Raw genomic sequence first — 15856 nt, forward strand, 5'->3', positions numbered from 1 at the left:
GAAAAATACGCCCATTAAATAGTAATGTATGAGATAAATTGAAACTAAAAAATTCTTTTAATTTGTCATCAAATCACAAGGACACATAACACAAGCAAGTAGCAACGTAAATTATAGAATGTGTAGCTCTCAAAATTTGTATTATTAAAAACTATTCCAAGCAATAGAACAAGTTAATCTGACTGCAAAGTGTGCAAGTAGCCATTAAAAATGTGAATGAGCTTAGTCCTCAAGAACATTTCTAACAAAAAAATATAACGAAAATATCTTGAATTGGTGATAATTTTGATAATAAAAAAAAAACTTTGAAAGCCACTTTATTTTTCTATGAAAGGATAAGTGCATGTAACATGTTGGGTAAATGGATTTACGTCCACATCTAGGCTTACACATAGGATATAGTTAATGAATCAATCGATTAACTAGTACTAAGTCAAGTGCTATGGATCTACGAACCAAGTCAGACATGATCATGATGCACTTTACTCCATGAAATGGCCTTCTTCTACTCATCTAGGGTTCATATGAATTTTCCTCTATAAATACACTCAAACATGACCTTCACTTTTCATCAAAACACACAAAATTATATTCGATATCAAATTAAACAGCAATGGCATTATCTTCTTTCATGTGCTTTATGATAGTTGGAGGCTTAACCTTAGTCTTGTTGATGAATGCCTCTCAAGCCCAAAACTCCCACCAAGATTACCTTGTACCTCACAATAGAGCTCGAGCCGCAGTTGGTGTTGGTCCCATGACATGGGACAACACAGTTGCAGCCTACGCACAAAATTACGCGAATAAGAGAGCCCGTGACTGCAATCTTGTTCACTCTGTTGGTGGCCCATATGGGGAGAACCTCTCAAAGAGCAGTGGCGCTCTTTCGGTAGCTAATGCTGTCAAACTCTGGGTGGATGAGAAACCGTATTACCATTATGCATCGAATTCATGTCAACCAGGAAAAGTATGTGGACACTACACACAAATGGTGTGGAGAAAGTCTGTACGTCTAGGATGCGCTAGTGTGAGATGTAGTAATGGAGGCACCTTTGTAATTTGCAGCTATGCCCCTCGAGGCAACTTCATAGGGCAGCGTCCTTACTAGGAATATATATATATATATATATATATATATATAGTTGCGATATGGATGGATCACTTATCTAAGAAATTGTTGTGTGGTGCTTAGTACTATAGTGTGTGTGTTTGTTTGTTTGTTTATTTTATGCTTCTTTCGTGGTTTTTATTTTCGTTGGTAACTATATAACCATTAATAAAGTGTTCGTTTGTTTGTTTGTTTGTTTATTTATATTTTACTCTTTTTGTAGTTTTTATTTTCCATAGCTTTAATCCTATTTCGCAAATAATTAACCAGCTTATCCCAGGGCGGACCTACTAGGAGGCTGAATCGGGTAGTTGCCAGAGGTTAAATTTTTGACATCTTACTTGTAAGGTGTAATCTTGTATAAAAGGCAACAAGCATGATGTCGAACTTTAACTCCCTCATACATTAGGTCATTTGGTCATGTTTCCTTTAAGTGTATAGCTCCCATGTATCCAAGACTTTGGCAAGAATGCGGTTGTGGCTTATTGTTTTTTTATGTATAGTTGTTTAGGCCCTTCACACAAGGATAAGGATCGCCAAAACAAAGGTATGACTATATACGATATGTATGACGCAGAAGATACTATGTTAACAAAATTATCTCTAAATCGAACTTTTGATGATTTTTAGGTGGAAGTTTGATTTTCAGTAATTTTGGTGAAGCAATAACTGCTTTGTTGAATCTAAATTATGATAAAATTATCTGCAGAGTTAATACAAACTTATGTGGCTTCATCCATAAGTGATGGAGACCATCCGGCAAGTGGGCCTCACGGCCAGGATATTATGGGGCCCGATGGCCAAGTTGCTATATTAGCATAGTTTCTATATTTTAGTATTTTGAGTTCCTATAATTATGAGTCCTAGCAATCAAGGAAAGTATCCTTAAGTTGTTATCTTCTTTTATTTTCTTTCTTATTTGAGTCTATCTAGGAAATAATAATCTCTATAAAAGAGCAGTCCAGTCTGTCTATTGAACCATTGAATTGAATATCAAATACAAATCACCTTGATTGCATCTTCTTCCTTTAATTATTTCAGTTTATTCTTCGTTTATTATCGTTTATTCTTAGTTTTTATCGATGAATTCTATTAGTTTTACGCTTCCGCAACAATCTACATCAGCTGGTATCATGAGCCCTAAAATTCCTGAGCAAAAAGAGACAAATTTTTTTTCACCACCAAATCATCCCGAAAGAAATAAGGTTTTCAAATCACGTCTAACCATTAACCACAAGGTATGCGATTTTATGATTGATAATGGCAGTGAGGAAAATATAGTTTCTCGCCGTCTTATCGAAGTACTAAACCTTCCGACATCCGACCATCCGACTCCATACAAAATCGGTTGGACTTCTTCTCAGAGAGAGTTGCACGTACAACAACAATGTTCGTTCTCTTTCTCCATTGGTTCGCATTATCGTGACTCCATTACGTGTGACGTAGTAGACATGGATATTTGTCCCATTATCTTTGGTAGACCATGGATCTTCGACGTCAATGCTACTCACCATTGTCGCAACAACACGTTCGAATTCACATGGTTCCGGAAACGAATCACACTACAACCACTACCGGACGAACCGTCACCACCACCAGTGTTTTCTACACAACCACCTCTTATACCATCTTTTCTTTACTATTCCACACGACCAATTACACCAACTCCCCATCAACATCAAAATTATTCACTTCAGTTGGATACCAGTAATCCAGATAGTTTACTTCCTCACTTTCAATATCCAATGGCAAAGAAGAAATCTTCTCATACTCAAGATTCTCATCAAGAAGAAAAGTCATCTGATCTGGTTGCTCACCAAAAACAAGAAGAGGTTTCTCATCAAGAAAAGCCAATCACTCTCAAAGAAGCAAAAGAGAAGAGAGAACAGGTTAGTAAGCTTATGGGATCGGAGAAGAAAATACTTGAAGATAAAGTAGCGGCGGCTGAAACTCAACATAAAGAAACCCTAATTTCAGTCTCTGAACAATTTAATGAGAAACAGAAGGCATTAGAGGAACAGATGAAGAAAGAAACGGAAGAACTGAAAGATCAAGTGAAAGAGAAGATCAGAGAGATTGATGAGGTGAGTAAGAAGTTTAGTAGTTATCAGAATGAGGTAAAGAAGGATCTAGAAACGAAGCAAACGGAAGTTGATAGGTTGAAATCGTCAGTGAAAGATTTGGAGAAGAATAATGGCGAAGCTCAGAAAGAGAATAAGCAGATTCGGAAGGAATATGAAGAGGTTGTGGAGAAGAAAGATGGATTGGAGCTTTATGTTGGGAATCTAGAGAGAGAAAAGGTTGATGTTGTTAGAGAGAGAAAGGAACTTGAGAAAGAAAAGATTGAACGGGATGTTGAGATAAATGTTGAGATAAGTAAATTGAAGAATCAGGTCGATGTTGTCAATGGAGATCTAGGTCGTTTAAAAAGTTTGTCTGAAACTGTTCTTCGTGAGAAATTCTCAATCCAGAAGAATCTCGAATTGAAGACGAATGAATTGGAAAGTGTGAAAGCAAAAGTTCTTGAATTAGAGGAGAGTAAATCGAAGATTCAAGAGAAACTCAATCAAATTGAGAAGGAAAGAGACGAACTTATTGAAGAAGGGAAGATTATTCAAAGAAAAATCGAATCCTTGGTAAACGATAGAGATTCTATTCAAAGAAATTTGGTTGATTCGACAAAGTCAATTGCGAATTTGAAGAGTGAGAAAGAAGAAATTGTTAGAGAGAAGAATGAGATTGAAGAACAGAGAACTAATCAATTGGCGAAGATAGAGAAATTAGAAAAGGAAGTTGAAAAGCTTCATGCTGCCATTTCTGCAATTCGAAAGAATGAAGAAGAATTGAAGTCGAAAGCGATTGAGATGAACAAGAATTATACAGAAGCATTAGAGAAACTTGAATTGTTGAAAATGGAGTTGGATGCTTCAGCTAAAGAGAAGAGAGAGAAAGAGGAAACCCATGAATTATTGAAGGATGAAAAAGATTTGATCAGTAGAAAACTGAAAGAAGCTTTAGAGAAGTTTAGTAATCAGACAAGTGAATTAGAGAAGATAGGTAAAAAAAAAGCAAAGCTTGAGCAGGACAAGATCAATGGTGAGATTGAGTTTGCTGAGCTTCAGAAAGAATTAAGTAATCTCAAAGTTGTTTCATCCAAACAAGATGAATCCTTGAAAACCCAGATGGAAAAGAATGACAAACTTGTATCTCAAGTTAAGAAACTCAAGTGTGATTATGAAATAATTTGTACTAAGAAGAATGAGATTGAAGTCGAGGTTGATTTGATGAAAAAGGAGGAAGAAAATTTCGATGAGACAGATCAAGAAGAAGAAATTCATCAAACTAACACAAGCTCGAATAAGTTGTTTGATCCATATATGATTCCGGGAGACGCATTAGTTGTGTCGAATCATAAAATACTTTCTCCTCCATTGATTTCTTCATGGCTTTCAACTTTAAAGAATCATACAAACCAATCTTCATGGCCATCCATTGTTTTTCCAAGAACAAGACAGGTTGTGTATGTGACCTTTTTCGTCAAACTAAACGACGACGGGCGATGTCGCAATTTACTAGACGTATCTACGTTGGTATTACTTTTGCGAGTATCTTGGCAATATATGTTTCACATTATAATTGGTGATATTGTCAATATTTTTCTTCTTCAGATTTTCGGCAATTTTCGTGAAAAGTGGGAACTAAGGATTGCCTTCAAACTCGTCGCCGAAGTTACCTTCAACATCGCTGATATATATCCTCGTTACTTGGACGGTCCGCTTTATGACAACACCAACTTGGGGGCAAGTTGTTCCGCAGCGGGGGAGTATGATGGAGACCATCCGGCAAGTGGGCCTCACGGCCAGGATATTATGGGGCCCGATGGCCAAGTTGCTATATTAGCATAGTTTCTATATTTTAGTATTTTGAGTTCCTATAATTATGAGTCCTAGCAATCAAGGAAAGTATCCTTAAGTTGTTATTTTCTTTCTTATTTGAGTCTATCTAGGAAATAATAATCTCTATAAAAGAGCAGTCCAGTCTGTCTATTGAACCATTGAATTGAATATCAAATACAAATCACCTTGATTGCATCTTCTTCCTTTAATTATTTCAGTTTATTCTTCGTTTATTATCGTTTATTCTTAGTTTTTATCGATGAATTCTATTAGTTTTACGCTTCCGCAACAATCTACATCAATAAGATTCAAGACATGCCAGACACCAATATCAACCACATTGTCCCCGACAACAGATTAACATCAGCGAAGAATGGACACCCCCGAAAGATCTTTATATCAAAATCTAGACCGTCGTGTCCTTCTCTAAACTCACGAAGATAGCTGGAATAGGATGCATAGTCTAATATTCCATGGAAATCCGACCTTTGTCTCCTGATTTTCTCTATTGATTATTGATTTTGGAGTCTGTAGATGAGGGTCGTGTAGACTCTTGATTTTCCGTTTTGAGGGTTTCCAAAGATAGATCTTGAGGGGAGAACGTCCAGAATGTCAAACTGGCCCAGTTCGAGGCCTTCAACAAGACCTAAAGCAATGTCTCAGACTATTGAGCGGTCTGGGGCCATGCTTTGGGGCTTAGACTTGGGGACTATAGCAATTTTAGGGGGAGCCATCAGAAGAAATTAAGGTTGACAAGATCAACGAGTCGATCTGCTTCTACCCACTTGCTTCATTATTAATAGGGTTTCTTCTAAGTTTCATTCATATTCAATCAGGGTGAGGCTGGCGATAATCTGCTACGAACTTTTGTTGATTTGTCAATTCAGACGCGTACATCAAACATGAGACGTACCACGAAATGTAGCTATTAAAAATTTGGTCATGAAGAACAATTCCAATCTGTAGAAGATAAAAGCCGCTTATAGAGACCACAAAGAGTACCATTAGCCGCATTGGAAAATGCTAAGTCTTCTTCCATGATGTCAGATGTTTGATTCAAATGTGAAAGATAATAATTGCCATGATATAGAAAGAAATAAGAACTTCCAAGGCCATCTCCATTATTATTTTTTATCTTTTTTTTTTACTAAAGTTTATATGTTCAACAAAAAAAAAGTCAAGTTTATATGACATGTATCAGTAAGAGTTAATTCCAATTTGGCCCCCTAGTTTGTGACCAGCTTCTTTTATGGCTCTTTTTTTTCGTAAATTCAAATATGGCCCCTTTTTGTTAACACCGTCAGCTAACTTTAGTGGAACTCTTTTGTTTCCATTATTGCCCTTGTTATAAAAGAGATTTGGAAATTCAAATTTGGCCCCCTTTTGATATGGGTCAATTAAAAAAAAATGGGTTAATGGCCCCCTACTTTCTGACCAGCTTCCCGCCTGGCCCCCCACTTTACTAGAAATACCCATATGGCGCCCTTCCGTTATAACACCGTTACTCTCTCTCTTCCATTTCTTTTCTCTCTCCTCCAGTATGTTTTCTCTCTCTGCCACCTCGTTAAAACCAGCCACATCATCGTCTTCACCGGCAGGGTCGCCGACCAGCCAAATTTCTGGCCGGCGACCTTCAAACTTTTTTTTTTCTCTCTCTCTCTAAACTCCGGCGAAGACTACTTCGCCGGAGGTCTAGAGAGAAAAAAAAGAGAGAATGGAGGGAAAGAGAGAGAGAAAGAAAGAGAGAGAGAAGGAAAGAAGAAGAGAGAGAGAAAGATGAAGGAGAGAGAGAGAGAGATGGAAGAACAAGAGAGAGAAAGTTCAATTTTTTTTTTTAAAGTTTGAAGGTCGCCGGAAATTTGGCCGGCCGGCGACCTTCAACGGAGAAGATGATGAAGTGTCTGGTTTTGATGATGTGGATGAGAGAGAGGGAAAGATGAGGTATCTTAAGTGTTTTTAGATTGAATTTCATTTTGGCCCCTTAACTTTGTCCAAAATGATTGATATTTTTTTGGAATTGACCCATATCAAAAGGGGGCCAAATTTGAAGTTCCAAATCTCTTTTATAACAAGGGCAATAAAGGAAACCAAAGAGTTAACCACTAAAGTTAACTGACTGTGTTAACAAAAGGGGGCCATATTTGAATTTACGGGAAAAAGGGGGCCATAAAGGAAGCTAGTCACAAAGTAGGGGGCCAAATAGGAATTGACTTTATTAGTAAATGAAATTTACATCATAATCTAGGGCCTTACGCATTGGATATAATATGAAAGGGTTATATTCCAAATAGCCCCCAACTTTGTGACCAGCTTCCTGCCTAGCCCCCTATTTTATCAAAATACTTAGATAACTCCCTTTTTCAGTTACCGTTATAACTCCGTTAACTAGTCATCACCTCTCTCTCTCTTCCACCTCATCGCCTTTCTCTGCCACCTCATCGTATTAACCGACAAAGGTCGCCGGCCGTCAACCTTCAAACATTAAAAAAAAAACATTTTTTCCTCTCTCCTCTCTCTCTCTAAACAGATCTAGAGGGAAACAGAAGCTAAAGAGCAGAGAGAAAGAGATATGGACGGAATATCGTATCAGAGATTTCTGAAGGTGAAATCAGGGAAATGAAAGACAAATACATGAAGTTTGAGCTCAGAGAAACTGATCCAAGCATGGCTAAAGCTCTCCGTCGTGTAATGATTGCAGAAGTTGCCACCATTGCTATTGACCTTGTTGAAATCGAGGTCAACTCAACTGTTCTCAACGACGAGTTCATTGCTCACCGACTCAGTCTCATCCCTCTCACCAGTGGTCATGCTTTGGGTATGCGTTTCTCAAGATATTGTGACGCCTGTGACGGTGACGGTCTCGGTCAGTGCGAGTACTGCTCAGTCGAGTTCCATCTCTTCGTTCGTTGTGATTCAGATCAAACAGTTGATGTTACCAGCGCCGATCTTCTTAGCTCTGGCGCTTCTTTTGTCCCGGTCGACGTTGCTACTTGTTCAGGTTTTTAGGCTTGGATTCCACTGAAAATAGGTACCATTTTTTGCTTTCAATAACTTTTCCCCAACATTTCCAAGGTTTGTGAGTTGTGGGTTTTTAGGGTTTCAAGTTTTTGACTTCAAACTCTGATGTTATGGGATTATTTTCATTTTTATATAGGGGGATTATAATTGTGAAGTTACTTCGTGGGCAGGAGTTGAGAATGCGAACATATTTGCAGACCTTCAAAGGTTCGTACTCATCTCTCTCTAGATTTGTTTAGAGAGAGAAAGGAGAGAAGTTTTTTTTATAGAGAGAGGAAAAAATGTTTTTTTTATGTTTGAAGGTTGTCAGCCGAAAAATAGCCGGTCAGCTACCTTCACCGGTGAAGACGATGGTGAAGACGTTGAGGTGGCGAGAAGATGAGGTGGTAGAGAGAATCAATGAGGTGGAAGAGAGAGGTGATGACTAATTAACGGAGTTATAACGGTAACTGAAAAAGTGGATCATCTGGATATTTTTCATAAAGTAATGGGCTAGGAAGGAACCTGGTCACAAAATTGAGGGCTATTTGAAAAATAAACCAAAATGAAAATAGTTATTATTAGTCACTCCGTTATCATATAGTTATAACTCTCAATATACATAGAAAAAAATGAACAAGATCAACAATGGTCATTATAATAATTCTCCACATTTCATAAAAAAAAATGAACAATTCTTTATTCAGTCAATTATTCTTTACTACACCTATCAAAACGGTAATATTATTATTATTATCTGTTATATTATTTAAAGCAGGTTGAAGAGTGTTGACTGGGACAAACATAGAGACAAACATACGGATAAATCTATTTGTCCATCCAGATCAACACTAATAGCAACCTTAAATCCTTTTCAATTAACGTTAAAAAGTTACATCCAATTTAATTGACTCAAATACAGATACAAACGTAGGGTTAAATATATGTCACCCTTTTAGGTTTGGCACAATCTTACCCGTTAGATTTTGATAGATTATTTGGATTGATTTTAGTTGCTCTCAACGGAAACCCTTGATTTCAAAGGGAATATCCATCAAATTTTACCTTCGGATCTCATCTATAAGTATCATTTTCTTACTTAATTCTCTTAATAATTATCATAAATGCTTTTGAAGAATTTGAATAGTTTTAACCTTCTTGAATGGTTCTAATCTTAATCAATTTAATCTAATAGGTTAAAGAATTTCGGTTCACGTAGTAATGCTACATTGTCAATAAATTGTTTCAGAAAATGATCTTGCGAGATCCGAGAAGATACCTGATACAACTAGACGATCTGATTTGACTTTACTTTATGAGAAACGTGAATGTCTTATCTTTCGTTTTCTTTTTCATCCTTGCATTTTTTTTTAACTTTACCATGCACCTACTTAGACAAATAATCTACACACGTAAAGTGCATAAAGAAAGTATTCGTGTCGGAGGCACGGGTTATACCTAGTCTATTATATAAAATAGAATGGTGAGTGTTGATTGGGACAAATTCTGAGACAAACATGGAGATAAATCCAGCCATTCGTCCTAGGGCAACACTAATATCAAACTTTAGATTGTTTCAATTACGATTAACATTAAGAAAAGGTCGCGGCTTTGAGGAATAAAGAAAATTCTCCGGGGAATAAACTCTTGAGGGAATCCAGGTTTTTTTGAAAATTCTCCGGGGAATAAATTTTTATGGGGAATAAAGAATACATTTTTTTGAAAGTTCTCCTCCATCTCATCTGTTCAGTCTGCCACTTCATCTTCTCGACACCTCATCATCTTCTCCGGCGAAAGTCGCCGGCCGGCCAATTTTCCGGCCGGCGACCTTCAAACATAAAAAAAAGAAATTTTTAAAAATTTTCTCTCTCTTTCTAGAACAGATCTAGAGAGAGAAGGTTTGTTCGAATTGACCTTCAATGGTCTGTTCGTGAGAACAGATCATGACATATGGATCAGGAACGTGAGAAAGAGGATAGTAGGAGGAACAGGTAACTTACTTACTCATCATTCTCTCTCCTCCTAGATCTCTATGATGCATGGGGTTTTCTGTTTTATTGGGTACTAGGGGAGTTTGATTCTCTTTCAATTGGATCCAATGGGTTATCTTTTCTTTTTAGTTTTTTGTATGTGACTTACTAATTGATTTTGAAAAAGATGGATTGGAGATGTGATTTATATTCAATTGGTGTTGAAAATTTGGTATTGGTTTCATGATTTCAATCCATTGTTTGTTCTAGAGATGTTAAAAACGTAATCTTTTGAAACCCTAAAACTATAGAAATAGTGTTTTATGATCAATCATTGCCATTGGTACTACTATCTATCACAATGTAAAACTAGTGTTTTTGGAGAGCTCGTTGATTAAACATTTAATGGTTCCAATTAACTCCCCCCCCCCCCCCATTACTTACTACTGAGATTGCTAAGTTGTTTCTTCTCTTTGTGTGCAGATGATCTATGTATTACGCCAACGACAACAACGACCCTGGACAACCTTGACAACAATCTTCTTGGTGAACTTCTAACACGAGTGCCTGCAAAAACCTTAGTTGGATTGAAAGTTATCAACACAAGATGGTATGACATGATCTGTTCTCACGAACAGTCACGAACAGACCTTCTCTCTCTCTCTAGATCTGTTCTAGAGAGAGAGAGAGAAAAGAAAAAAAATTAGAGAGAGAGAGGAGAGAGAAAATAAAAAAAAAATAAAAAAAATTATGTGTTGAAGGTCGTCGGCCGGAAAATTGGCCGGTCGGCGACTTTCGCCGGAGAAGATGATGAGGTGTTGAGAAGATGAAGTGGTAGAGAGAGGTGATGAGATGGAGGAGCCTTTTTTATAGCATCTTCTAAAATTAGAAGCCCCTTAGCAATAAAAAGAAACATAAAAAGTCAATCTTATTTGACTAGTTATAAGAGAAGTTTTTATTCCCCGGAGAATTTTCTTTATTCGCCAAAGCCGCGGCCTAAGAAAATCATTAATTCATCCTAGTTAAGTATACATAAATCTTGGTCTTCTATTCTAAGCAAGTCTAATTTTAGCCTTAAGATATTTCTACGTTTCACTTAATTCTGGATAGACGTGAATGAATGTAATTTAATGCTAATAAATGAATGTAATTCACGTGGCTGAATAAGAAAACATGCAACCTCTCTCACTTCGAAACGCCTCTCCATTCTCTCTGGAGACTCAAAAGATTGAAACTCCAAAAGGTAAGTTTCTCCATCCTCTCTGGAAACTCAATAGATTGAAACTCCAAAAGTTAAAAAGTTATATTCATTGAAACATCTCAAATTAGTTGGAAGGTAACTTTTGAATTCTTTTTTAACTGTAAAGTTATGACCTCATTCGTTTATGGTTTGTACCCAGTAGAATGAGTAAGTTTATTTTATTCAATTTATCTTCCTCTGATTCATTATTTCTAAATTATCTGAACATTCTTTCTTCTTATTTGATAAAAAAAAATTTGTTTAGTTCTTCTTATTTTGTTGATTCATGGACATTCACATAAATTTTAGAGAAATTCATTTGAATCTCATTCACATGAATTTTAGAGTAATTCATTTGAATCTCATTCACATGAATCTATTGACTTGTTTAAGATTTTTAAGCAGAGTACTTAAAAAAAACAATGTCAAATTTAGTTTCTTTCACATTTAACTCTTTATGAGAAGTTGAAAGACATTCCAACAAGTTTGACTAACCAATTAAAGTGCAAATGAATCCGATTGTTTTGATAAAATGACGTATTCAAACCTAAATAAAAATGTATCTTTTCAATCTTATAAACTTTAAAGAGACTAAAATATTTGTTTCGAGAAATATGGTGTGACAGATTTAAACACCTAATCTGTGATTTTTTTCTTTTAATTTATCACTTTGGTAGTGTTCTTATTTGGGTAAAGTGTTCAATTGCAGTATCCGTGTCGAAGGCATGAGTTATACCTAGTCTATTATATAAAATAGGATGGTGTGTGCTGCCAGAGACAAACTCAAAGACAAACTCCGGGACAAACATTTAGATTGTTTCAATCACGATTAACATTAAAAAAGTCATTAATTTCCCCTATTTAAGTATATATAAATCTTGACCATCTATTTTAAGCAACTCTAATTTTAGCCTTCAGATCTTTCTACGTTTCACTTATTTCTGATAGACGTGAATGAATGTTATTTAATGCTAATGAAGGAATGTAATTCACATGGTTGAATAAAAAAAATGGTCATTCTCTCTCACTTCAAAACGTCACTCTATTCGCTTTGGAAACTCAAAAAATTGAAACTCCAAAAGATTAAAAAGTTATATTTATTGAAACATCTCAAATTAGTTGTTCTTCTTGATGCGTTCTTCTTGATGCTTCTGCAAAGGTAAGACCTTTTTATCTTTATTCATTCTTATGTTCTGCTTCATACTCCCTACTAATTTATGTAAAAGGGTTTTGAAAAGTGTAGGATTATCCCAATTTAATTCACGGTCATCACTTTATCTTGGAGATATTGGTATAACAATTGTTGCTTCAGGGCAACTGCGATTTTGAGCATGAACATGTACCATTCTTATACTTCTTGGATTTTAAAAGAGAAAAAGTCCAAGAAGGTAGCTTTTTGGATTATTTTTTACCTGTGCACGGGCCAAAATGCGTCACCAGGAGCGCCCCAAGAAATCCACGATTAATGGGCTTGGATGGTGACCAATTAATCCCATGAATTAATAACTAATAGTCCTGACCCATTAAGCTTCGGACATCCCGAAGCAACGTCAAAATACTCGAGCACTTCCGACCCTAGATAAAGAGGCCATACCTCATCTCCTCAGCAGACCTCCCACCATATATCCGTTGGGGGACGTTACTCTCATTCAAGAGGGCAATATCCTGGATATACCCGTTAAGGAGAGTTAATATACCCACATTTATGACGACAGCTCTATGCGTTACCGCATTAAAGAGACGACTCACTATCGGGTAACAGTATACTCAAGACATTATAAAATGAGCAAGCAGATGAAGATACTGATCATCTGATTCGAGGCAAACACATCGAGCATTGGCTTAACACTCTCGCCAAGCATACCAAATAAAACTTACTTTCTCTCTCATAGAGTCTTGCTCTATGATAGAGTCTCGCTTCATCATATAGTCATGTTTCCCTCCTCTCACTCATAGTACTATTACGTTCTTGCATCCATATACAAGACCTTGTCAAATATTGTGTGCAAAAGATACGAGACGATATACCATCTACAAAGGTACGAGATTACACTAGGTACAAGGCCTTACCAAGTACAGGGTTATCTTATCAAGTACAGGGCCTTGTGGAAACAAGCACCTATTTTCTCTCTCCTGACAACCACCTTACCAAGGGTTCGCCTACTTTGTCAAGGGTCTGTCTACTTCAAGGGTTCACCTACTTTAAGAGGTCAGGACCTTCATTCCTACATCACCCACGAGATTATCTATAAGAGTTGGTTCACTTATCTCTCCTGGAGATCAGACCCTTAAAGATCTCCATGTCACCCATGTGATTGTCCACATACAAGGTAAGGATCCTAGAGATTCTCACTTATTTACTGTACATACCCCTGAACAAGCAAACCACTTCAGGGTTGTCTCATACACGAGGCAGGCTTCATAATCTCTCTCCAAATAAGTCAGTTTATCAGTAGAGATCGAGCCTCGGTCACTCTACTAGTCGTGCCTAAACTCCGACCATTACCCAACCAACGGTTACATTCGAAGGATATCGTTCACGTACCTTTTACTTCTCTTGCAAGCTTACTGACCTCATTGTCGGAGCCCCCTTAGGTCGCCACCATCCCGGTCCCAGAGATTTTACGGTCATGTGTGTTCTTGTCTCTTGTCACAGGTAAAGTCCAAAGACGTCGGCGGTGCCCGCAAAAATATTAACAGGTGAAGGTCCGACATCCGGTCAACAGCCCGGTCCAGCTGACTTCTTGACCTGCGATTTCTTACCCTCACAACCTGTAAGGTTATGACCAGATCATTTATGGTTTGAATCATGGTGATTGAGTAAGTTTAATTTATTCAGTTTATCTTTCTCTGATTCATTATTTCTAAATTATCTGAACATTCTTTCTTCTTATTTGATAATTTTTTTTGTTTAGTTGTTCTTATTTTTTTTATTCATTGATCGCGAACATCAGTTTAACAAAAACTGAAAATTGGCATTCCATGAATTTTTGATAAATTCATTTGAATCTCATTCACATGAATATATTGGCTTGTGTAAGATTTTTTAAGCAGATTACTTAAACGGAAACAAAATATGGATTTTGTATCACGTCAAATTTAGCTTATTTTACCATTTAACTCTCTATTATAAGGTGAAAGACATTCCAACAAATCTGACTAAGCAATTGTAGTGCAAATGAATCTAATTGTTTTGTTAAAATGAGGTATTCATACCTAAATAAAAATGTATCTTTTCAATCTAATAAACTTTAAAGAGATTAAAATATTTGTTTCGAGAAATATGGTGTGACAGATTCAAACACCTCTTCTCTGATTTTTTTTTTCTTTTAATTTTATCACTTTGGTAGTGTGCTCATTTGGGTAAAGTGTTCAATTGAAGTATATGTGTCGGAGGCACGGGTTATACCTAGTCTATTATATAAAATAGGTGGATGGGTGTCAACTAGGACAAACAATAGACAAACACTGAGATAAATCTAGCCGTCCATTTTGGATTAGATTGAATCTTGGCCATTAAACCGTAAAATCGACCATTCGATTCCTCGTATTCAAATCTTAAAATTTAATCTAATTTTTTATCAAACTATATAATGGTATACTAACGAGTAATAAATTTTACAGTATTGACCATAAAACCAAATGAAATTCCAAAAAAAAAAGAATTGTAATTACTCCATATTAACTCGGTTGTTACAAAAGATGAACAATTTTTAACATTTCTTTGATTATCCTGTATTACTTAAATTAGGAAAACAACATTTTAAATATTTTCTAGAATTTTATTTATTCTTATTGCACGTAATGCTTTTACATTTTTATGGGCAGCTATTCAATCATTGATGTATTTTAGATTAGAGATGCGAATTCTTATGGACGTTACCTTAAAATAATTAAGGCAGATTCATGAGGTTCAATTTTCACCCACGTCGGTTAAGAGTTTGAGGGTGGGGCTCAAGTCTTTTGAGATGGTCTTGGTAATTACTCTATCAATACAAAAAAAAGCTACAGATTTATAGAGAATTATCGATATATGGATAACTGTCAGATGCAATTGAGATGAATTTCTTTTCATTTTACTGATTTAAACAACATAATATGCATTGTTAAAAAATTTGCATAAATTTTCTTGTACCATTTCGTTGATTTTCCATAAATCTTAGCAATTATACCAATATCTTCTAAAATCTAAAAAGTCTATCATATTTTCATAAACATAAATAAGTTGGATTTAACTACAATAGAAGTATTTAGATTTCTCGCAAAGTTTTACATTTTTATTCTTTTAAATTGATGTTTTCATATCATTCAATATTTATTTGTTGTGTAAATGCATACGATACCCGATCATGAAATAGATGTTAGCGGACAAAATTCTACGGTCTCTTATATGAAATGAGGAATAACTAAGAAATAGTCATGCGGTCATATCTTCGCCCATGTAAGCCAAACATTATATGGATATAATCAAAGATAAAAAAAAAATATTGTCCACATCATTGTGGTATTTTTAGCATTTCTGTGATATCTTCTAGCATTTTTCATTAACTCTCAACATTTCTAACGTATTTCACAATATTTATACTTAAGATATAAAGTGATTAAAATTAAGAAAATTCATTACAACATAATCCATTACAAGAAC

General features: G+C 35.9%; 2 protein-coding genes and 1 pseudogene across 2 annotated transcripts; all 3 read left to right on the forward strand.

The window, feature by feature from the left end:
• Nucleotides 1-631: 631 nt before the first annotated feature.
• On the forward strand, nt 632-1108 carry LOC147533430 (basic form of pathogenesis-related protein 1-like). The gene has a single exon (XM_086650740.1). The coding sequence runs from the start codon at nt 632-634 to the stop codon at nt 1106-1108; it is 477 nt and encodes a 158-aa protein (XP_086506866.1).
• A 745-nt stretch (nt 1109-1853) lies between these two features.
• On the forward strand, nt 1854-5365 carry LOC147533431 (uncharacterized). The gene is made up of 2 exons (XM_086650039.1): nt 1854-4472; nt 5278-5365. Exons 1-2 carry the CDS (start codon nt 2191-2193, stop codon nt 5363-5365), a joined length of 2370 nt encoding a protein of 789 aa, XP_086506165.1. The 5' UTR covers nt 1854-2190.
• A 2208-nt stretch (nt 5366-7573) lies between these two features.
• LOC147533432 (DNA-directed RNA polymerases II, IV and V subunit 3 pseudogene) lies at nt 7574-8404 on the forward strand (annotated as a pseudogene).
• Nucleotides 8405-15856: the final 7452 nt, after the last annotated feature.

The sequence above is a fragment of the Eschscholzia californica genome, unplaced genomic scaffold, assembly GCF_041429995.1.
Source record: "Eschscholzia californica isolate CP2 unplaced genomic scaffold, dmEscCali1.0.p SCAF_6, whole genome shotgun sequence".
Taxonomy (NCBI): domain Eukaryota; kingdom Viridiplantae; phylum Streptophyta; class Magnoliopsida; order Ranunculales; family Papaveraceae; genus Eschscholzia; species Eschscholzia californica.

Coding starts and splice junctions, on each gene's coding strand:
- LOC147533431 (XM_086650039.1), top strand. CDS start 2,191: ATGAATTCTATTAGTTTTACGCTTCCGCAACAATCTACATCAGCTGGT. Junction 4,473..5,277: donor AACACAAGCTCGAATAAGTT/GTTTGATCCATA, acceptor GAATTCTATTAG/TTTTACGCTTCCGCAACAAT.
- LOC147533430 (XM_086650740.1), top strand. CDS start 632: ATGTGCTTTATGATAGTTGGAGGCTTAACCTTAGTCTTGTTGATGAAT.